Source organism: Mchenga conophoros, linkage group LG16, assembly GCF_057382185.1.
Source record: "Mchenga conophoros isolate Kocher_MC1m ecotype Shallow Benthic linkage group LG16, M_conophoros_male_GT1.1, whole genome shotgun sequence".
NCBI classification, from domain to species: domain Eukaryota; kingdom Metazoa; phylum Chordata; class Actinopteri; order Cichliformes; family Cichlidae; genus Mchenga; species Mchenga conophoros.
This window is the reverse complement of record NC_140541.1, coordinates 29,054,678-29,074,968: the sequence shown is the minus strand read 5'-3', so window position 1 is coordinate 29,074,968 and position 20,291 is coordinate 29,054,678. Positions and strand designations below refer to the sequence as shown.

The 20,291-nt window shown below is 39.0% G+C and overlaps 3 protein-coding genes across 3 annotated transcripts; all 3 read right to left on the bottom strand.

The window, feature by feature from the left end:
- Positions 1-4,275: 4,275 nt before the first annotated feature.
- On the bottom strand, positions 4,276-5,214 carry LOC146557031 (olfactory receptor 4B13-like). The gene has a single exon (XM_085249485.1). The coding sequence runs from the start codon at positions 5,203-5,205 to the stop codon at positions 4,276-4,278; it is 930 nt and encodes a 309-aa protein (XP_085105611.1). The 5' UTR covers positions 5,206-5,214.
- A 4,560-nt stretch (positions 5,215-9,774) lies between these two features.
- LOC146557030 (olfactory receptor 11A1-like) lies at positions 9,775-11,084 on the bottom strand. The gene has a single exon (XM_085249380.1). The coding sequence runs from the start codon at positions 10,714-10,716 to the stop codon at positions 9,775-9,777; it is 942 nt and encodes a 313-aa protein (XP_085105506.1). The 5' UTR covers positions 10,717-11,084.
- Positions 11,085-16,992: 5,908 nt separating this feature from the next.
- LOC146557029 (olfactory receptor 6F1-like) lies at positions 16,993-17,937 on the bottom strand. Its single transcript, XM_085249525.1, has one exon. It carries the CDS (start codon positions 17,935-17,937, stop codon positions 16,993-16,995), a length of 945 nt encoding a protein of 314 aa, XP_085105651.1.
- Positions 17,938-20,291: the final 2,354 nt, after the last annotated feature.

Here is a 20,291-nt window from a genome sequence, read left to right as displayed (position 1 = left end):
CACTGAAATAAAGCACCGAAATGTGTTCTACTTTTTGGTCTGGTTACTACCGTTTATGTCACAACCTGTGCCATCATGGCACTGGATACCAGTACCCATTCCTACTTGGTAACTGCCAAGCAAAGACTCACAACCTTGGCTTGCCGTTTGAAGAGGTATACTAGAGAGATCGGAGTGAAGACCACACCAGCTTCCCTGAACAGGCTCCAGTAACCATCACAGTGGCAGATATCCAAGGCATAGTCTCAAGAATAAAGAGCTGGAAAGTAACAAGTCCCTGGGAGGCAGCAAACACCAAATATCTGCAGAAAGTAAGGCAAGTCCTGAGGAGACAGCTGAATGGGAAGAATGCAAGATTTAGGCAATCAACATCTCATCAAATACCCTGTTGGGATAATCAGTGAGACAAAGGAGGAGAAAGAAGCCACGGACCCCAAAACATCGAAGCTCCTAACAAGGCATGAATGGTTTCACCACAAGTCCACCCCAACCCTGAGACTAAACTAAGTGAAAGGAATTAGAGAATTACAGGACCACTATCCAGGATGAAACAACAAAGATCCAGGAGTACATCAGGAAAATGATCACGACCTATAGAGTGCTTAGTGAATACTTCAGGCAGCAGAAACCCGAGATAAAAGAAGAGGAATCATCATGGAAGCAAAGGTCCCTGAATGGTATGTACCACTGGAAGATAGAAGAGGTGACTGGTATCAAGAAATCCTATAAAGCGAGACTGAAAGACAGCACAAAGGTACTAATCATAGCAGCACAGGAACAAGCCCTAGGTACAAGATCCATAGAGGCTGAGGCTACCACACCAGCAAATACCCTAAGACCAGGTTGTACACTCTTGGCTTCCTTCTCCCCTCAGGCCATTTAGTGCTCAATACTAGACTAAATACTAGTTCAGCAATACTAGTTAGCAGAGGTTAGCAGATACTGTTGCTCAGGCGCTCTCGGGCTCTGTTGTTAAACTGGATTGTTTATCAATTGGAAGATCGATGGATTGTTCCCTGATTCCCCCAGATTCCTCCCGAGTTGCCCCCAATGGATCCATCAGAGTGTGTAATATCCATCCATCCATTCGCTTCCGCTTATCCTTTTCAGGGTCGCGGGGGGCGCTGGAGCCTATCCCAGGTGTCATAGGGCGAGAGGCAGGGTACACCCTGGACAGGTCGCCAGTCTGTCGCAGGGCCAACACACAGGGACAGACAACCATTCGCACTCACATTCATTTGCACATTCACACCTAGTGACAATTTGGATTATCCAATTAACCTATCCCCACAAGTTGCATGTCTTTGGACGGTGGGAGGAAGCCAGAGTACCCGGAGGAAACCCACGCAAACACGGGGAGAACATGCAAACTCCACACAGAAATGGTGGAATTGAACTCAGGACCTTCTTGCTGTGCGGCAACAGTGCTAACCACCGTGCCACCGTGCTGCCCTAGTGTGTAATATTAATATTTATTTATTATTTTTTTTTTTTATTATGTTGCTCTTTGTTGTTTGCTTTCTCTTCTGTTTTTTTTTTTTTCTCCATACAGGTGACCCAGACTGGTACTTTTAAATGGACTGGTACTTACATAGTGGCTTTCTACTCAATTTGAGCACTCAAAACACTTTGTACTCATCTCATTCACTCAGTCATACACACAGAGTGTTTTTACCTTTTTTTTTTTTTTTAGTGTGTAATATTAAAAAGGTAAAAACACAAGTACCAGTCCGGCATTTTTGTTAGTGGGTCTGAGGCGAGGCCCACTAACAAAATTGTGAAGAATGCTGATAGAATAAAATAGAATAGAATAATAATTTATTGTGAGTCTCATCCAGGACATCAATGAATAAGTTAGCAGGTGAACCAACTGCAGAACTGTAATAACACCTTAACACTAAATACTGAATAAAAAAAGGAGATCAGCATGAGCCAGCACAGTCACATATCACTTCTTTTCAACAACACCACAGTGAAGATGGCCAGCAGCACGAAACTCCTGGGCGTACAGATAGACCTGTCCTGTTCACTGCACAGTGGAGCTCTTGTAAAAGAGAGCCTTTTGCCCCAATTAAGAAAAGGTCACCTTCCCTTTCCCATCTCTACTACTCTCTTTGCATCTCTGATTGGTCAAGAGCCTGCTTTGCTTTAGACTGGCAATCCCTGAATATAGTGGTGGGGACAGCAGAGAATACTTATGGGACTCCACTTCCCCACATCTGGGATGATGCCTGACCAAAGCAAACAAACACATACGTGACCTCTCCCACCCCTACCACACACTGTTCTGCCTGCTGGATTCATGTTTAACTTTTGGACCTTCAGGCCATACTCAGTGCAGATGTTCCTGTATACTATACTGGCTACTTGGTTATAGGATTTCGTGCTATACGTCTATATCCTTCTGCAACAGCACCCTATCTGAAAAAAGGGAGGCAGCTTTTAAAGCAGCAGCCACCCACTGTGTGGATTCCAAATTCATAGAAAATATTGTTCTATCTATCTATATATATCTATATATCTATATATCTATATATATATATATATATATATATATATACATACATAAAATCACTTATTAATAAATTGTTGAAAAAGAAACATGTGTAGCTGTAGCAGTAAACAGTGTGTTAAGTGGATGTGTTGTACAGGGAGATAGCCACAGGCTGGTGCTTTTCGGTAATCTCAGTCTCTCACTGAACGTGCTCCTGTGACTGACCAGCATGTCATGGAGTGGGTGGGAGGTGTTATCCAACATTGTCTTTATCTTGGACAGCATCCGCCTCTCCGACACCACCTTGAGGGAGTCCAGCTCCATCCCCACAACATAACTGGCCTTACGGATAAGAAGAGGGGTATTATATTCTCACTGTTTCATTAAATCCTGACAGAATGAAACTGCTTAGATTAGACACATTATCCGTGACAAGAGAACACATCTATCTTCTTAGTTGAATAAAAATGTGAGTGTACAGAGCACACATCTGCTGGATCTACATCCCTAACAATGTTTGCCCTCCCTCTACATCTCCTGTTAAGTACTGCTTTAGGCTCAAGAATAAAACAAACACCTGGGAATTCGTAAACTGTTCCTTTGATTTTCCTCTTATAAGGTTTCATCTGAATCGTTCTTTGCCTGGCCCTTCAAACAGCCAGCAGGCAAAAACACAGCCAGGCACATAGCCCCTGAAGTCAATGGGACACACAATCCACTTCACCATAGTAAGGTGGAAATTCTTAAAGAGGATAGATTTTTTATTTTCAAATTTGAAAAAAGATAATAAGGTTCAATGTCAAAAATTTACATTACTCTGTTGCACGAGTGATAAGAGCAGGCCTCATAAGATACACTAAAATGCAGCATCTTATAGCATTTTATTAGCATGTTGTATGTGTAAATATACCACCTCAGATAATGTATGCTATATGCTTTGTATGTTTCATTCATTTCATTTTTTATTTTTTTTACTTTTTAAAATGCCATTTTTTTGGTTCATTTCCAGTTTGCTTTCTCCAGTTTTATTATTATCTAATTAAAAGCTTGGGTCTATTATTATTAGTGGTGGTGTTTCTCAAGGGGAAAATGTTTAAACTACATGCAACAATAAAAATATAACTCTTTCTGAAGACACAGACTCTCAGTCAACAACATTACTGTTCAATTAATTTTGACTAAATTGTCAATTATCTCAGTTTATAGTTTATTTTTAAACTACCTACGGTAAACAAATATGAACATGAACCCTTTCTGTGTCTAATACATCACATCTCCATTTTATATAAAATGAGAGCAATAAAACACACACAGACACTTTTTAAATAAGGGAATATATAGATAAACCCTAGAGTTACCCTATAAACCCTGGTTTGTCTGTGAAGGTTCTCAGTCATCCAGGTCATCGTAGTCTAAGGAGCTTGGAAAGAAAAGCGTCTGGACTTCTTTAAGTTGCTTGAAGACGTTTCACCTCTCATCCGAAAAGCTTCTTCAGTTCTAAGGTCAAATGGTGTTGCATCTCTCCTCTTGATAAAAACCTTTACAAAATAATATTAATACAAACGCTAACACTGAAAGAATTGACCACACTAAACCTAAGCTTTTAATATACAAAAGTCTATTGTATTCACACATATAACATGTAAAACAGTTCTATAAGATGTTGCATTGTTAGCTGGTTTTGCGAGGCCCGCTCTTATCAGTCATATTCAACAAAATAATGTACATTTTTGTGATTTTGCTGTCTTTTTATTTTTGAAACTCTTAACTCTGAAGGTGTTTCATTTTCTTTTAAAACAAACTAAACCCAAAATCCTATTTCGTATTTTGGTGAGTTTGAATCCATATATGAGAGGATTCATAAGTGGAGGGATGATCACAAATTCAGTAGCGATGAAATTTTGGAGGCTTTGAGGCAAATCTGTGGAATCGAATCGCATGTACACAAACTGAAAAACACCTACAGACAGGAATGTGATCAAAGAGGTCAGATGTGGCACACAGGTCTGCATAAACTTTGCCCTGTCCTCTCTGGACTTTGCGCATGTTTTAATAAGATGGGTGTAAGTCCAAATGATAAAAAAGCCATGAGACACATAAATGATAACTGTTGCATATGCTGTGATGTTGTTTGAAAAGGTGTCAGCTTCAGGACAAGCAAGTTTAACAATTAACCAGTTTAGACATAAGACTCTCTGAATCTTCGTACCACATAACTTGAGTCTTGCTGTAAGCACAACATTGATGGCAAAAATGCAGAAAGGTGTCAGCCAGGAGAAACACACCAGCTGAGAGAGCCTCCTCTTAGTCATGAAAGAGTGGTAGTGCAGAGGTCGACATATAGCCAGATACCTGTCAAAGGCCATGACAGCTAAAATGGATGAATTGCAGCAGACAGATGAGTACATGATAAAAGCTTGTAAAAGGCACCCTTCATGGGAGATTGTCTGAGAAGGCGACAGTAAATCTGAAAGGAATTTTGGGTAGAAACCTGTGGACCCATAAAGTGCATTAATGCAAAAGCTACTTAGAAAAATGTACATAGGTTCATGCAGGTTTACATCCAAGACAATAAGCAGCACAAGAGAGACATTGAAAAACAAAATCACACAGTAATACAGTAAAGTAACCGAGAAGAGGGGTACTCTGAAATTAATCGTCTCATTAAATCCTAATAGAATGAAACTTCTTACATTATGCACATTATCCATGATATGAAAAACCACGTACTTTCTGATGTAGACTTTCTGATGTACACTCACAAGTAACAACTTGTGAGTGTACAGAGGAAAGAGCTGCTGTAGCTACATCCCTAACACTATCTGCTCTTCCTCTACACCTCCTGTTAATTACTGCCTTTGGCTCAACAACAAAACACACACCTGGGAATTCAGCCTCTGTTGGTCTATGGAACAAGAAAAAAAATGACTAAAGGACAAGACAAGATGGATTTAAGTTCAATTTTGTAGTTGTTCATGGTGCCATGGTGATGACAGCAGCACACGCCTTACTCTATAGACTTTACTTACTGGTTAGATTGAATAATACGCAGTTGCTCTTCACCATGTGAAATGCTTAAAGTGCTGCATTTTACTTCAACCATAAGTATTAAGGGGTGAAGCTTTTCATTATTTCAATAAGCAGAGAAATAAAATTCTCTCATGTTCCTGGGTCTTGTATCCAGTGCTTTCTGTTTTGGAAAACACTGTTTTACTGTTTGATTAATTTCCAGTTCATTCCAGTTTATTTTTTGTATTTCTTAAGTCCAGCAATGAAGCTGCTTTTTAATTTATTTTTCGTATGAGAGTCTGCACTTTAGATCCTCCATCCTGCCCACTTCATCCAGCCTCATGAGAGAACCACAGACTGTTGTTAATAAATTATTTTATATGACGCTACATAGAAGAATGAAGTCCCTGTAAAGGTAGGGAGTAGGACACCCTTAAAGGGAACCCTATTAACACATGTTTGCGCTAAAATATGCACTGTGCTTTCAACAACATATATGTGGCATTAAAATACGTCAAATGTTTTCCTTTTACGCACATTTTATATAAAACCGATTTACCAGTAGGCCGCCATTGTCATTTACTTCTCTTTTTTTTTTTTTTTTTTTTTTTTTTTTTTCTAAATGACATCAGAAACAGCAGTATGCGACATTACGTGATGGCAGAGCTTCAGTTCATCCTTTGTCATTTTTTTTTTTTTTTTTTTTTTTTTTTTTAATAAATAGGACAGGGGGAATGAATGAGAGAGAGAGGGGGAGAGAAAGAAAGAAAACCAAAGGGGAGAAGAGACGGTGAGAAGGGGGGGGAAGAGAGACAAAAAAAAAAACAAACAAAAAAAACTCCTGGGTCACCTGTATGGAGAAAAAAAACAAACAAACAAACAAACAAAAACAAACAGAGGAGACAGCAAACAACAAAAAGCAACATAATAATAGAGAAAACAAAGCACCATACCATCACAATAAACTATCTAGTCATAGATATCAGTATTTACTAAGTAATAAACGATATTGTGCAGCACGCAAGATAGACAGCGCACAGTGTGCTTTGAGGCAGCAGCCAAGAAAGCTTTAGTCCGCGTCTGTGAATACCCATGTGTGCATACCTGTGTGGATCAGCATGCTTGCATTCCAAAGGTTTCTCCATGTAATGATCTGCTAGGGAGTGTGGGGGGGCCACAGCCCCGTCCTCCAGGGTGTGAAGCGGGTATGGAGGAGATCAAAACTCCAGACATCCAGAGGCCCCCAGAACACAAGAGACCATGGAAGACCAACAGAGGGGCAGCCGCGCCACTGTCCCAGTAAGAGCTGAGGAGAGTCCCAGATGAGGGCTCGCCCAGCAGCCGCGGAGCAGAAGTCAGGGGGAGTTGCAGTGACGCGCCCGTGAGCTCCGCCGGCCCCCAGCTGTGCCTGAGTGACCGAGCCCCAGGCCAAGAGGCCGGGGGCACCCCACCTCCAAAGGGGCCCGAGCGAGCCCCAGGTCATTTACTTCTCAATGCATTCTGGGTAGTGACGTCACACGGTTGTACCGCATCGAGTTCACAGTTAGCAGTGCACTGGAAATGGCTTCTTTTCAACCTTTCCAGTTTGAACCAGAGCAAGCCGAGAGAGAGGATGAAAATAGTCAACCAGTATGTAGTTTAGATGAGGATGATAACAATCCGTCACACGAGAACGTGAGAGTGAGGGAAAGCTACTGGTGGCTATGTGGCTACTCAGTCCAAATTCCATTGACTCTTAGAAATGACTCTAGACTCGTACCAACAGTAACACCTTTAGTTATAAAATGTTTTAATAAATGTGTTTTAGGTGTCTTAAAGGAAAATGTATACAGAAGGCAAGATCCATTATAGTTTACAAGGATAGGGTACAGCTGATGTTATAAATAGCATGACATTTTTGTTTTTAAATTACCTTGAAGACCCACAAGTTATGCTTGGCTGCTTTTTGTTGATCTTTGCTCTGTGGTTAGGACGTTCCAGTCTTTATTTATTAATTTATTTATTTTTATTCAAAAGCAAATCAAATTGAGTGGAGACATTTCAAATAAATGGTATCATTTGTACAAATCATCAGCTGGAACAGTATTATTAATTTTAATTGATTAAGTACCAGTGCTCCTTAAGGTCGTGCCAGGGACAGGGCAGGTTACTCCTTTTCACAATTTGCTTCACAAAGAAGAGAACATAACCATTTACTTTTTTGATATACAGGGAGTGCAGAATTATTAGGCAAATGAGTATTCTGTCCACATCATCCTCTTCATGCATGTTGTCTTACTCCAAGCTATATAAGCTCGAAAGCCTACTACCAATTAAGCATATTAGGTGATGTGCATCTCTGTAATGAGAAGGGGTGTGGTCTAATGACATCAACACCCTATATCAGGTGTGCATAATTATTAGGCAACGTCCTTTCCTTTGGCAAAATGGGTCAAAAGAAGGACTTAACAGGCTCAGAAAAGTCAAAAATAGTGAGATATCTTGCAGAGGGATGCAGCAGTCTCAAAATTGCAAAGCTTCTGAAGCGTGATCATCGAACAATCAAGCGTTTCATTCAAAATAGTCAACAGGGTCGCAAGAAGCGTGTGGAAAAACCAAGGCGCAAAATAACTGCCCATGAACTGAGAAAAGTCAAGCGTGCAGCTGCCAAGATGCCACTTGCCACCAGTTTGGCCATATTTCAGAGCTGCAACATCACTGGAGTGCCCAAAAGCACAAGGTGTGCAATACTCAGAGACATGGCCAAGGTAAGAAAGGCTGAAAGACGACCACCACTGAACAAGACACACAAGCTGAAACGTCAAGACTGGGCCAAGAAATATCTCAAGACTGGTTTTTCTAAGGTTCTATGGACTGATGAAATGAGAGTGAGTCTTGATGGGCCAGATGGATGGGCCCGTGGCTGGATTGGTAAAGGGCAGAGAGCTCCAGTCCGACTCAGACGCCAGCAAGGTGGAGTACTGGTTTGGGCTGGTATCATCAAAGATGAGCTTGTGGGGCCCTTTCGGGTTGAGGATGGAGTCAAGCTCAACTCCCAGTCCTACTGCCAGTTTCTGGAAGACACCTTCTTCAAGCAGTGGTACAGGAAGAAGTCTGCATCCTTCAAGAAAAACATGATTTTCATGCAGGACAGTGCTCCATCACACGCGTCCAAGTACTCCACAGCGTGGCTGGCAAGAAAGGGTGTAAAAGAAGAAAAACTAATGACATGGCCTCCTTGTTCACCTGATCTGAACCCCATTGAGAACCTGTGGTCCATCATCAAATGTGAGATTTACAAGGAGGGAAAACAGTACACCTCTCTGAACAGTGTCTGGGAGGCTGTGGTTGCTGCTGCACGCAATGTTGATGGTGAACAGATCAAAACACTGACAGAATCCATGGATGGCAGGCTTTTGAGTGTCCTTGCAAAGAAAGGTGGCTATATTGGTCGCTGATTTGTTTTTGTTTTGTTTTTGAATGTCAGAAATGTATATTTGTGAATGTGGAGATGTTATATTGGTTTCACTGGTAAAAATAAATAATTGAAATGGGTATATTTGTTTTTTGTTAAGTTGCCTAATAATTATGCACAGTAATAGTCACCTGCACACACAGATATCCCCCTAAAATAGCTAAAACTAAAAACAAACTAAAAACTACTTCCAAAAACATTCAGCTTTGATATTGAGAACATGGTTGTTGTTCAATAATAAAATTATTCCTCAAAAATACAACTTGCCTAATAATTCTGCACTCCCTGTACAGTGGTTTGTAGCCTGGTGTGATGACAGCCACTTAATTTTGGATGTAAAGAAAACCCAAAAGACTGTTTTCAAAGTAAAGGTGTGCAGAGGCCTAGGTCAGAGAGTTTTTCAACTCCCACCTCTGGCAGAGCTTTAGTACCATTTTGATACTTACCTGAGAATAAAATTTTAGACCCAAGGATACTATAATTAAGTGTAACAAAACTAGGTGAGTAAAAACATTGTAGTCAACCAGAAAAAGAAGCTAAACATCAGAAAAAGATGTAACCACATGAAACCTTTTTTTTGTCCATACAAGACAGAAACTAATAATGTACAGGAAATGTGTTTAATTTCAATGTGTGTTGTTTTCTTTTTTAAATTTCAGAACCAAAAGGAAATTCTACTTATATTTCAATTAATGAAAACAGTCTGGAAATGTGTATCTGTCATAGTATCTATTCATTTACACTACAGATCACATTTCGCTTAAATCACATATGTACATATATCAACAGATTTCTTTGCCCCTCTCTGCGGAAACACTCATGACTTTAGTCTCAAAGCTGAACTTTTACCACATATAAAATTCAAAACTCTGTTTCTTATTTGTGTCAATTTAAATCCATACATGAGAGGATTAATAATTGGTGGGATGAGGAAAATTTCCATTGCCATGAAATTCTCAAAACTTTGTGGTATTTCCTTTGAGCCAAATCGCATGTATAACATATCAAAAAGAAAAGACAGAACAACAACTGCTAAAGAGAATAAATGTGGTACACATGTCTGCATGAATTTGTTCCAGTTGTCTTTGGATGACTGACATGTTTTGATCAGATGTACATAAGACCAGAAAACCAAAAGGACATGGCCGATATAAAAGGTGTAATTAAAAGCAGGAATAACAATTCTTGCTACAGAGGCAGAGCAAGCCAGATTATTAATTAACCAGTTTACACAGTAGATTCTTGGTATGTGTGAGCCACATAACCTCAACACTGCTGTTGTTATTGTGCTCATGAAGAGAAGGTAAATGGGAATAAGCCAAGCAAAAAATACTAAAATACAAATTTTTTGTGTAGTCATCAGAGAGTGGTACACAAGAGGTCGACATATAGCCACGTATCTGTCATAGGCCATGAGAACTAGAAGAGAGAAGTCAGCACAAACTGAAGAGTGCAATACAAAACCCTGTAAAAGGCATCCTGCATAAGAGATGACATGAGTGGTGGACAGAAGATCATAGAGAAACTTGGGATAAAATGCAGCTGTCCCATAGAGTCCATTGAAGCACAGATTGCAGAGGAAGATGTACATGGGTTCATGAAGGCTTTTATCCACAATGACTGTGACAATTATCGTCAAATTTACCAGCCAAATCACACAGTAACACAGTAAAGTGAGAACAAAGAGAATGACCCTGTAGTTTGCAATATCACTTAAACCTGAGAGAGTAAAAACAGTAATTACTGAAACATTATCCATAATAAAATATTAGTTTACCTTACTAGGTGTCATTTCAAACTGAGAGCAAATGACATTTTTACAAGTTAAAGTCAGGGTGAAATGAAATCTCTCTGTGTACTGTCTAAGTGACAAAGTATGTCACCAGAGGTTTATATACTCTGTGTGTCAGCCACAATTACGTGGTCAGCATGATGTAAGTGGTGCTTTCACTTGTTGAGCTGAATAAAAAAAAAAAAATGAAATTCACTTTTACGAATAAAGTTCTTTGTGTCTTATGTAACTGCTCTCTATAGAGCTTTAATAGATTGTCTATTAGGACCTTTGTTTTGAGTGTAAAACATCAGCACAGTGACTAAGGTTATTATATGTTTGATAAGCAACATACTTTTCCCTTCCTTCAAAAATACACAATATAGCTGTGTTATAATGAGTCTTCCTTTGGTTTTTAGATTGTAAAAGATAAGAATATTTAAATATTTTGTAAATGAGAATGTATTTCACACTAACAACCTGGCTTCTGTATAATGTTTAACCCTAAAAGAAGCAGAAAAAATGACTTATTCCCTGAAATTTTCAACAATAACCTTAAGAAAAATGTGCAGGAAATGTGCTTAGTTTTTATTTTAATGTGTAAAAACCAGAAGAACGCACTGATGCATATGCTTGTTGAGACTGATGTCTCTATGATTTTAAGTGTTTATAGTTTAACATATGTAACTGCCTGACTGATTAATCAGTTGTCATCTGTATTCATTCGCTGATCCCTCTTGGTTGGCACAGAGACTCGCTCTGCAGTCGCTTAGTTGGAGCTTAGCACGCCCTTGTTGGAGGAGGGTGCTCTTTTCACCCCTCACTCTCTCGTTCCAGCACAGCTTTATGGTTATTGCTGTGGTTCCTGAATCTTCTCATGATCACTAGTAGGACCTTTGACCTCAACCACTGCTTGGGCTGTCAGCTATGCCATGAATATTTCCTACTTCTCGCTGGGTCTCTGAAGACTTCTGATCAGCACCCAGTCTCAATCTCAGTCTGGAGATTCCACCCTTGGGATGATTTTTTTCCAGCAATACTCTGGCCACTGCACCTGTTATTGTCATGGTCTGGGTGGGTACCTGCAGGTCTCCAACAGCGGCTCCTCCTCCTTTAGGCGGAGATTGGTTGCTCCTCCCTGGCTGACCACCTGTGGGCAATTATTCCGGCAGCATATAAGACCTGCGCACTCAACCGTTCATCGCCTGAGTATCTGCTATCCCATGTTAGTCAAGTGGTGTTTGAGTGCTTTGTCCAGAACCCGTGTGAAGACTTACCTGTTTTTCTTGTCCTCAGAGGTAGCTCCTGGAGTGGGGGTCTTGGCTCCCTCATCCCCGCTTTCCTGGACCTGGGCCACCTGCTGCTGGTACGACGTTGCCAACTGGCCCGCCACTCACTTGCCTGCCTCCCCACGCCTCGACTGTATCCGGGCCTTCCGCCCCACCTGTCACCTCCACCTAAAACCAAGTAAGGCAACTCAGTTTAACTGTGGAGGATCACTGATTGTCTGCCGGATCCAGTTGACTGTGCTCTCCTCTCATTACAGTGCCCCGGCCACTTCATAGTCCAGTTTCCACCTCCCCACTGCCTCAGCTGTTCAGCTGCATCCTAGCGTTGTCTAGGTCACTCTTAGTTGACTTAGTTTTTACCAATCGTTACTGATAGTGGAAAACCGCGCCCTAATTTAAGTATCCACTGACAGCAATATTACGTCATTCCAAAAATAAAATCAATTCTTTTTGCTTTTGAAATGGATTGAATTGCTACAATCCTTTTAAACACAGGTCTTACCATCTAATATGGTCAGCGCCCCTTTAGGTGAATTTCCTCAGAAGCCCATTGTAATTTAAAGAGAAGCTCACCATATATTTGCTCTCAATTAAAGTGTTTTATAGCGCTTTTACTCCCAATCTTGCAAGCCTGCTTTTAAATCATCAGCACACAAAATATCACCACCAGAGGGATAATACCTGGCAGGTTTTTTCCTAAGTGCACTGTTGCAAAAAAAACCCCAAAAACATATTAGGCACAGTTCCAGACATGTCTGAGTGTAAAAAACACAACAAAACAGTCTTTCTCTTAGAAAAAGAAAACAAACCTAACTGGCAGAATCAGCCTGGTACTAAAACAAAACCCTAAAATCAGCCAGAAACATCACAGGAAAAGTTTTGCTTTTAGGTGAAACAACATGCTATAGGGATTAGAACTTGCCACGCAGTGCTGCAGTCACTGCTTCTGGCTTTAATTAATAACTGATGCTTACATCTAGGGATGGGTATCGAAACCCTGTTCTTGTTGAGAACCGGTTCCCACTGTTTCAATTCCTTGGAATTGTTGGCCATTTTAACAAACGATTCCCTTATCGATTCCAGTCGCCCCGAATGATGTCACCACGTTGCGGAGCTTCATTTACCTGGCAGGAAACACGGCGCCTAAGTGGCTCAAACACTCAAAAGTTTGGTTATACTTTACGAGAACGGATGACAAAGCAGATATTTCATTTAAGGGAGGAAACACTACGAATATGCAAAAGCATTTGTTCACAAAACACGCGATAACCTTAAATGAATGTTGTGTTTTTAATTCCGCTCCGAACTCATGAAACTCAACCCAGCAGCAGCGGTAACGTTTGCACGTCCTCTCCCGTTAATGCAGCAGGTAAATAATCAACTAACAGTGCATATTACAAAACCTGCCATTACTGTGCGCTGCATTTAGGTGACCATGATGAGAGAGACAGACAGAGTGGCATTGCAGCCTTTGCTTTGGTACAAAGTGCTAAAAACAATAAACCCAAGGACAGAAGAGTCCTTCCCAAGGACGGGGGTGTATACCTTCTCCCTCACAGAGAGAATTATAACCTTGTTTTCTACTTGGCTGTCACCTAAGGATTTGCAGCCGGATTTACATCCCTGATACTCTAGATATAGAGTCCCTCTATATATTTAATGTCTCCCATTACAATGGCCTCATTGTGCTAACATTCCACATGCACCTGGTGACAGGAGTGCTCTTACTATAATAAAGTGAGAAAGTGATATTACTGTAACTAATGTGATATGATTAAATATGTGACTAATACATGAGAAAAGAAATCTGCCACCACAAACCTAAAAAAATGTGCAGGAAATGTGCTTAGTTTCACTCATTTTTTATTTAATGTGTAAAAACCAGAAGAACGCGCTGATGCATATGCTTATTGAGACTGATCTCTATATGATTTTAAGTGTTTATAGTTTAACATTGTGGCGGAGGTGTGGTCCGGGGCGCGGCTGCAGGGGAGGAGTGGTGCAGTGAGCTCAACGGGGCGGTGCTGGTAAGAACAGCTGATGGCGATTTTGGACTGATGGTGGTTTTCCTTTCCTTTATATAGTGAGGTGGAGAGGAGCGGAGGAGAGAGACGCTGGGGAAACCGACCGCTGTCAGACGGTGTTCTGTTGTAATTCAGTGCACACTCTTAATAAATGTGGGATCTGATGACAACGACCTGTGTGTGGGTGTATCTGTGCCTAGCGTGTGTCACAAACATATGTAATGAATTTATGTAAACTAATGAAAGGTAACACATTATAACACAACCTGCCACAAAGGTGAAAGTACCCTGTATTTAAGTTCAATTTGAGGACATCAAGTCAGGCTTTTGCAACAAACAATGAAACAAGTACACTGTAAGTACCCTGTACTTTTCTGGGGTGCGGGTCTTGTTATGGAGTGACTAAGGTGCAGTACCCTGTACTTACTTGCGTTTTGCAGGCAACAAGTCAGGTTTTTGCAATAAACAATAAAACAGGTGCACTGTAAAGGTGGAAGAGTGATGTGTGAGCAGTAGTATGACTTCAGGCTTCATGACAAGAAAGAGCACTTTAGATGCGATGTATAGTATGCATATGTATAGCATGTATAGAATACATGTGTGTGAAGGAGCAGGAGATAGATATGACTGTGAAGATGGAAGGAGTAGCGGTAGTGATGGTTTCATTCTTTTTGAGGGAAGTCTTACATTTTAAGCGTTTTAATTGTTCAAAATGATTAAAATTATTACATTTTTAAAATGAAACTATATTTACAAATAATAGTTCCTTGATGATCTGGTTTGACCTCTGATTTATCTTTGTACCAAACAGTTTGGAAATAGTATAATACAGCAGGTGAGATGAATGGATCATATCAGATCTTTATCCTTGTAGAAGCTTTATTTAGCTCATTAATTGTTTCTAAGGTATTTCATGGATTATCGCCCTTTCGTACCTTTCTGATATTTTTAATTTGTACAATTCTTCAAGATCACTGAGGTCTGCAGACCACATGCTCCTACATTTCCTGAGGTCCAGATTAAGGCACAGAGGAGATCGGGCCTTTGCTGTGGCTGCTCCTAAACTGTGGAACAAAATGCCCTTTCACATCAGGATCACCCCAACATTAGACATTTTTAACCCTCCTGCCATCCTTTAAAAAACTCACACCCATCACCCTAGGGACCATTCTCAGCCACGCCATAAAAAGACCATATATCCATATTTTATTCCACTTTAAATTAGCCAACCTTGTAAAACTACTTCTCCCTGAAATATTCATGTAAAGTTTTAATTATATTTTCGTTGTTTTAACCCTTCAAATCCCAGTGTTATTACATGAGCGCCCTGTGTTATAAGCCCCAAAAACCAAAAAACGAAACTAAATATTTCCACAAAAAACCAGTTGAAGTAATATGTGATTGTCATTATAAGTAGGCCTTTAGATGGACCAAAGATTGGCACCAACATACATTTTGACCTGCCATTATTTTTTTTGCATTTTTTTTGCAATTTAAAAATTAAAACTTCAAGGCCCTGAGTCTTCATTGACATCCAAGAAAAGAAGAAAAAATAAAATCATATGATGATAATTTGGGGTTGAAAAATAGCGTTTATAATGGAAGTCAATGGGCAGAAAATGGTCCCCAGGGTGATGGGTGTGGGGATTTCTGCTGCTCAGCCATTTTAGGCTGATTTAAGGAATTCACACTGGAATATTAACATTGACAGGTAAAAACTATCCTGTGGCAAGTTTGGTTACATTCCACTGAACACAGTGGAAATGGCAGCCATTTAACACATAGCAGTGGCACAAAAAGGTCCCAAGAAGGCAGGAAGGTTAAAACCCATTTGAAAAGCCACTTTTATTTTTTGTCTTTTAAATCAGAAGATTTGATTACTTTTTTTGTGGTATTTCTTACTCATGTTTTCTCTTTTTATTTTTCCTTCCTTAAATTCTGTCATTTTGTCCCGTGTTTTTTTTTGTCATTTGATTATTATTATTACATGATAGCACATTAGTCAAAAGCTATTGTTTTAAACGTGCTTTAGAAATATATTTCACTTTGAATTTAGAGGATCTGCTATTAGAAAGAAGATATGATAGAGCTGAGGGTTGGTTGGAAGGATAAGGCGAGGAAGGAGTAGAAGAGAAGGGAGTTACTGTTAAAATACTATTATTGCATTGTTTTTTTGTTGGTTTTTTTTAATTTAATGCTATGGGATTGAAAAATACAATTTTATACTTGATATGCTAAACAAAACTTTAATTGTTAAAGTAGTAAATACTACAGTATGTCAAGCAATGGGGATATATGATCAGATTTCAAAAAGTACAGAATTATGGTGTCATTAATTAATGTACAGAGAGAAATATACATATAAATTTAAAAACAACAAAAAACTGCCAAAATAAAAGTAGGTAACAGTTCAATTACTATTACTATTTTTCCAAAATAATAAAAACCCCTATATAAATAAATAAATACTACTGAAAAAATTACAACCTAATAACACTGATCCTTATATTTATACATGTAACGTGTTATATATCAGCTAATATACCTTGATCATCACGACACAGCAAGGCAAAGAAATGAAATATCAATTTGTGATGATTTCTGAATGGTATATAGATGAATTTTACAACAGTACTTAAACAATCATGCAGAATCCTTTTTAAAATGAAATTCTTAGTCAAAAACATGAAAAAAATGTTGTTTTCATTTAACATTCGTGCTGGATTGAACAAATATGACATATATGACAAATATGTGTCATATTATGACAAATATAACAAAGAATATTAGTAAAATTAGTCTAGTCCAAATATATGTTTGCTTTAGACAAGGCAAACATGACTAAATGTTTCTGAATCAAGTGCCTTCAGAAAGACTTGTATTTATATTGCTGCATCTGTTTTGAATATTTTTGAATTATTTTAAATAAGGAAATCTAACCTTAATGGAAATCATTTCCCTTTCAAATAAATTAAACTCAAGATTCTGTTTCGTATTTTGGTGAGTTTAAATCCATACATGAGAGGATTCATAACTGGACGGATGATGACAAATTCAAGAGTGATGAAGTTTTGGAGGCTTTGGGATAAATCTCTGGAGCCGAAGCGCAAGTACATCGAATCAAAAACCATTACAGTGAAATTTATGATCACAGAAGTCAGATGGGGCACACAGGTCTGCATAAACTTTACTCTGTCCTCTCTGGACCTCACACATGTTTTAATAAGATATAAGTAAGTCCAAATTATGAAAAGCCAATGAGACACAATAATGACAAGTATCACATATGCACTTATGTTATTTGAAAAAGTGTCAGCTTCAGGACAAGCAAGTTGAACAATTAACCAGTTTAGACACAAGGCTCTCTGAATCTTTATACCACATAACTTGAGTCTTGCTGTAAGCAGGACATTAATGGCAAAAACACAGAAAGGTGTCAGCCAGGAGAAACACACCAGCTGTGAAAGCCTCCTCTTAGTCATGAAAGAGTGGTAGTGCAGAGGTCGACATATAGCCATATACCTGTCAAAGGCCATGACAGCTACAATAGACAAATTACAGCACACACATGAATACATGATAAAAGCTTGTAAAAGGCACCCTTCATAGGAGATTCTGTGAGAAGACGACAGTAAATCTGAAAGGAATTTGGGGTAGAAACCTGTGGTTCCATAAAGTGCATTAATGCAAAGGCTACTCAGGAAAATGTACATAGGTTCATGGAGGCTTTCATCCAAGACAATGAGCAGCACAAGAGAAATATTGAAGAACAAAATCACACAGTAATACAGTAAAGTAACTGAGAAGAGGGGTACTGTGAAATTCATTATCTCATTAAATCCTGACAGAATGAAACTTCTTTCATTAGACTGATTATCCATGATCAGAGGGCACATCTACCTTTTTAAAATAACAACATAACAGAGCACTGAGCTGCTGCGTCTGTACCTGACTAATGTCTGCTGTCCCTCTTCACCTCCCATTAATTATAGAATAAAATAAAATACTATATACAGTACAATAAATAGAATAAAATATACAATAGGATAGAAATAGAATGCAAATGCTTTATACAACTGAGTAAAAATACAACTTTGTCAGAAAAAGAGTATTGCACTCAGAGTGTGTGGATGTGTGTGTTTGATCAGTTAAAGTCTTTGTTGTGGAGTCTGACAGCAGTGAGGAGGAAAGACCTGCGAAATCTCTCCGTCCCACACCGTGTGTGCCGCAGCCTGCCACTGAAGGAGCTGCTCAGTGCTGTCACAGTCTCCTGCATGGGGTGGGAGATGTTGTCCAGCAGGGATGAGTGTATGTTTCTGTTCTGTGTCCTGTTTGTTTCTATATGTGTCTTTCTGGCTGCTATTACAAGCAAATTTCCCCTTGTGGGACAATTAAAGGATTATTCTATTCTATTCTAATGCTGTTTCTATCAAACTATTTTTCTCCTACAGTTACACAGAGGCCTGACAACAATATTATACATTCACATTATAATGCAGCCACCTAATGTTATCACATCATATCACAACTCCACACTGTGTATTTAAGCCCTCAGTTCCCAGTCTTGTCATTCCGTCCATTCCTCATGTGTGTTTTCAGTTCAGTCCATCCAGTCAGCCAGCCAACCATTAATTTATTAATTCACTCACTTCCTCACTCATTCATTCATTTATTCAATTGGTATAGTCAGTCCGTCTTCTCATGTTCTGTTCATCCTGGCTTCACAACAAACATCATCCACATCCTTCACCAGCCTGCGAGTCCTGAGTTTGAGTCCTCTCTTCCTTCCACGCATCACATTGTGTCACATATATAGAGACTGTTTATACATAGGGCCCAGAATTCTGTGCTAACATGAACCTTGTACAATGTGTGGTGCCAACTCATAAACAAAAACACACTTGCTGTGTATATAGTACTGTCAGGCCTTTATTTTTTAACAGCAGCTCTGTGGAAAGAAGGTAGTTTTAAAGCAGCATGAATCTATAACCTACTAAGCAATCACTTCTTTCTTCCCCTGTCTTCGAATTAATTTGCAAACTGTGAAACTGATATTCTGTTAAATATAGACATCATCATGTCAGTTATATTTTCTGAATTAGCCTTGTGATATAAGTGTACAATGAGCGAGACTACAGAGGCACCCGAAAAACTGGCTAAACTTTGAGCCACAGTAAACACGTCACTCATGAGACTCAGACATTTTATGCTTGAAAAAAGGATATAAATATGAGTCTGTTATTTGAGAAACAAAAACCTATTTACTGTAAATGACAATAAATTGACCAATTTACATCTCAATGGAACATGTTAGAGATATGGCATTATGACACCTTAAGTTCAAACGATAAGATGACCTGGATTAAACCTAAAACCAGAAGTGGAAATGCATTTTAGTTTACATCTGAAAAAATCTAAAAACAAGAAACAATAATAATAAATTTTCAAAAGGTAAAATATGTGTTAGCTGTCTTTAGATCTTTGATAGTCTAAAGGTCAAATTTAAGTAAACAATAATGCTTTTTACTGAGACTTGGTTGTCTTGGTGCATTTATAGTTAATGTTATGAGGCCTTCATTTGCTGTCATGTACAAGAGAATAATGTACATTTTTGAAATTTTATTTTTCTCTATTTTTATTTGGTGAACAAAAAACTCTTAATTTTGAAGTTCTTTTAAAATAAAATAAACCCAATATCCTGTTTCATATTTTGGTGAGTTTAAATCCATATATGAGAGGATTCATAACTGGACGGATGATGAGAAATTCAATAGTGATGAAGTTTTGGAGGCTTTGAGGTAAACGTGTAGAGCCAGATATCATGTACACTGGATCAAGAAAAAACAGGAAAGTCATCAAAGAGATCAGGTGGGGCACACAGGTCTGCGTAAACTTTAACCTGTCCTCTCTGGACCTCACACATGTTTTAATAAGATATATGTAAGTCCAAATTATAAAAAGCCAATGACACAGATAAACAATAACTGTTACATTTGCACTGATGTTTTTTCTAAAGATGTCAACATCAGGACAAGCAAGTTTAATTATTAACCAGTTTAGATACAAGACTCTCTGAATGTGTCATGGTCCTGGGTCGGTGACCCAGCGCTTTTAGTTTATTATGATGATGATTATTATTGTTCGAGTTCTATGTGTTATATTCGGTCTGTCTCTGTCTGTCTATGGTGTCACCCCCACTGTTTGCGAATCTGTCTGTTTAGTTCTGTGTCTTGTTTGGTTCCCTGTGTCT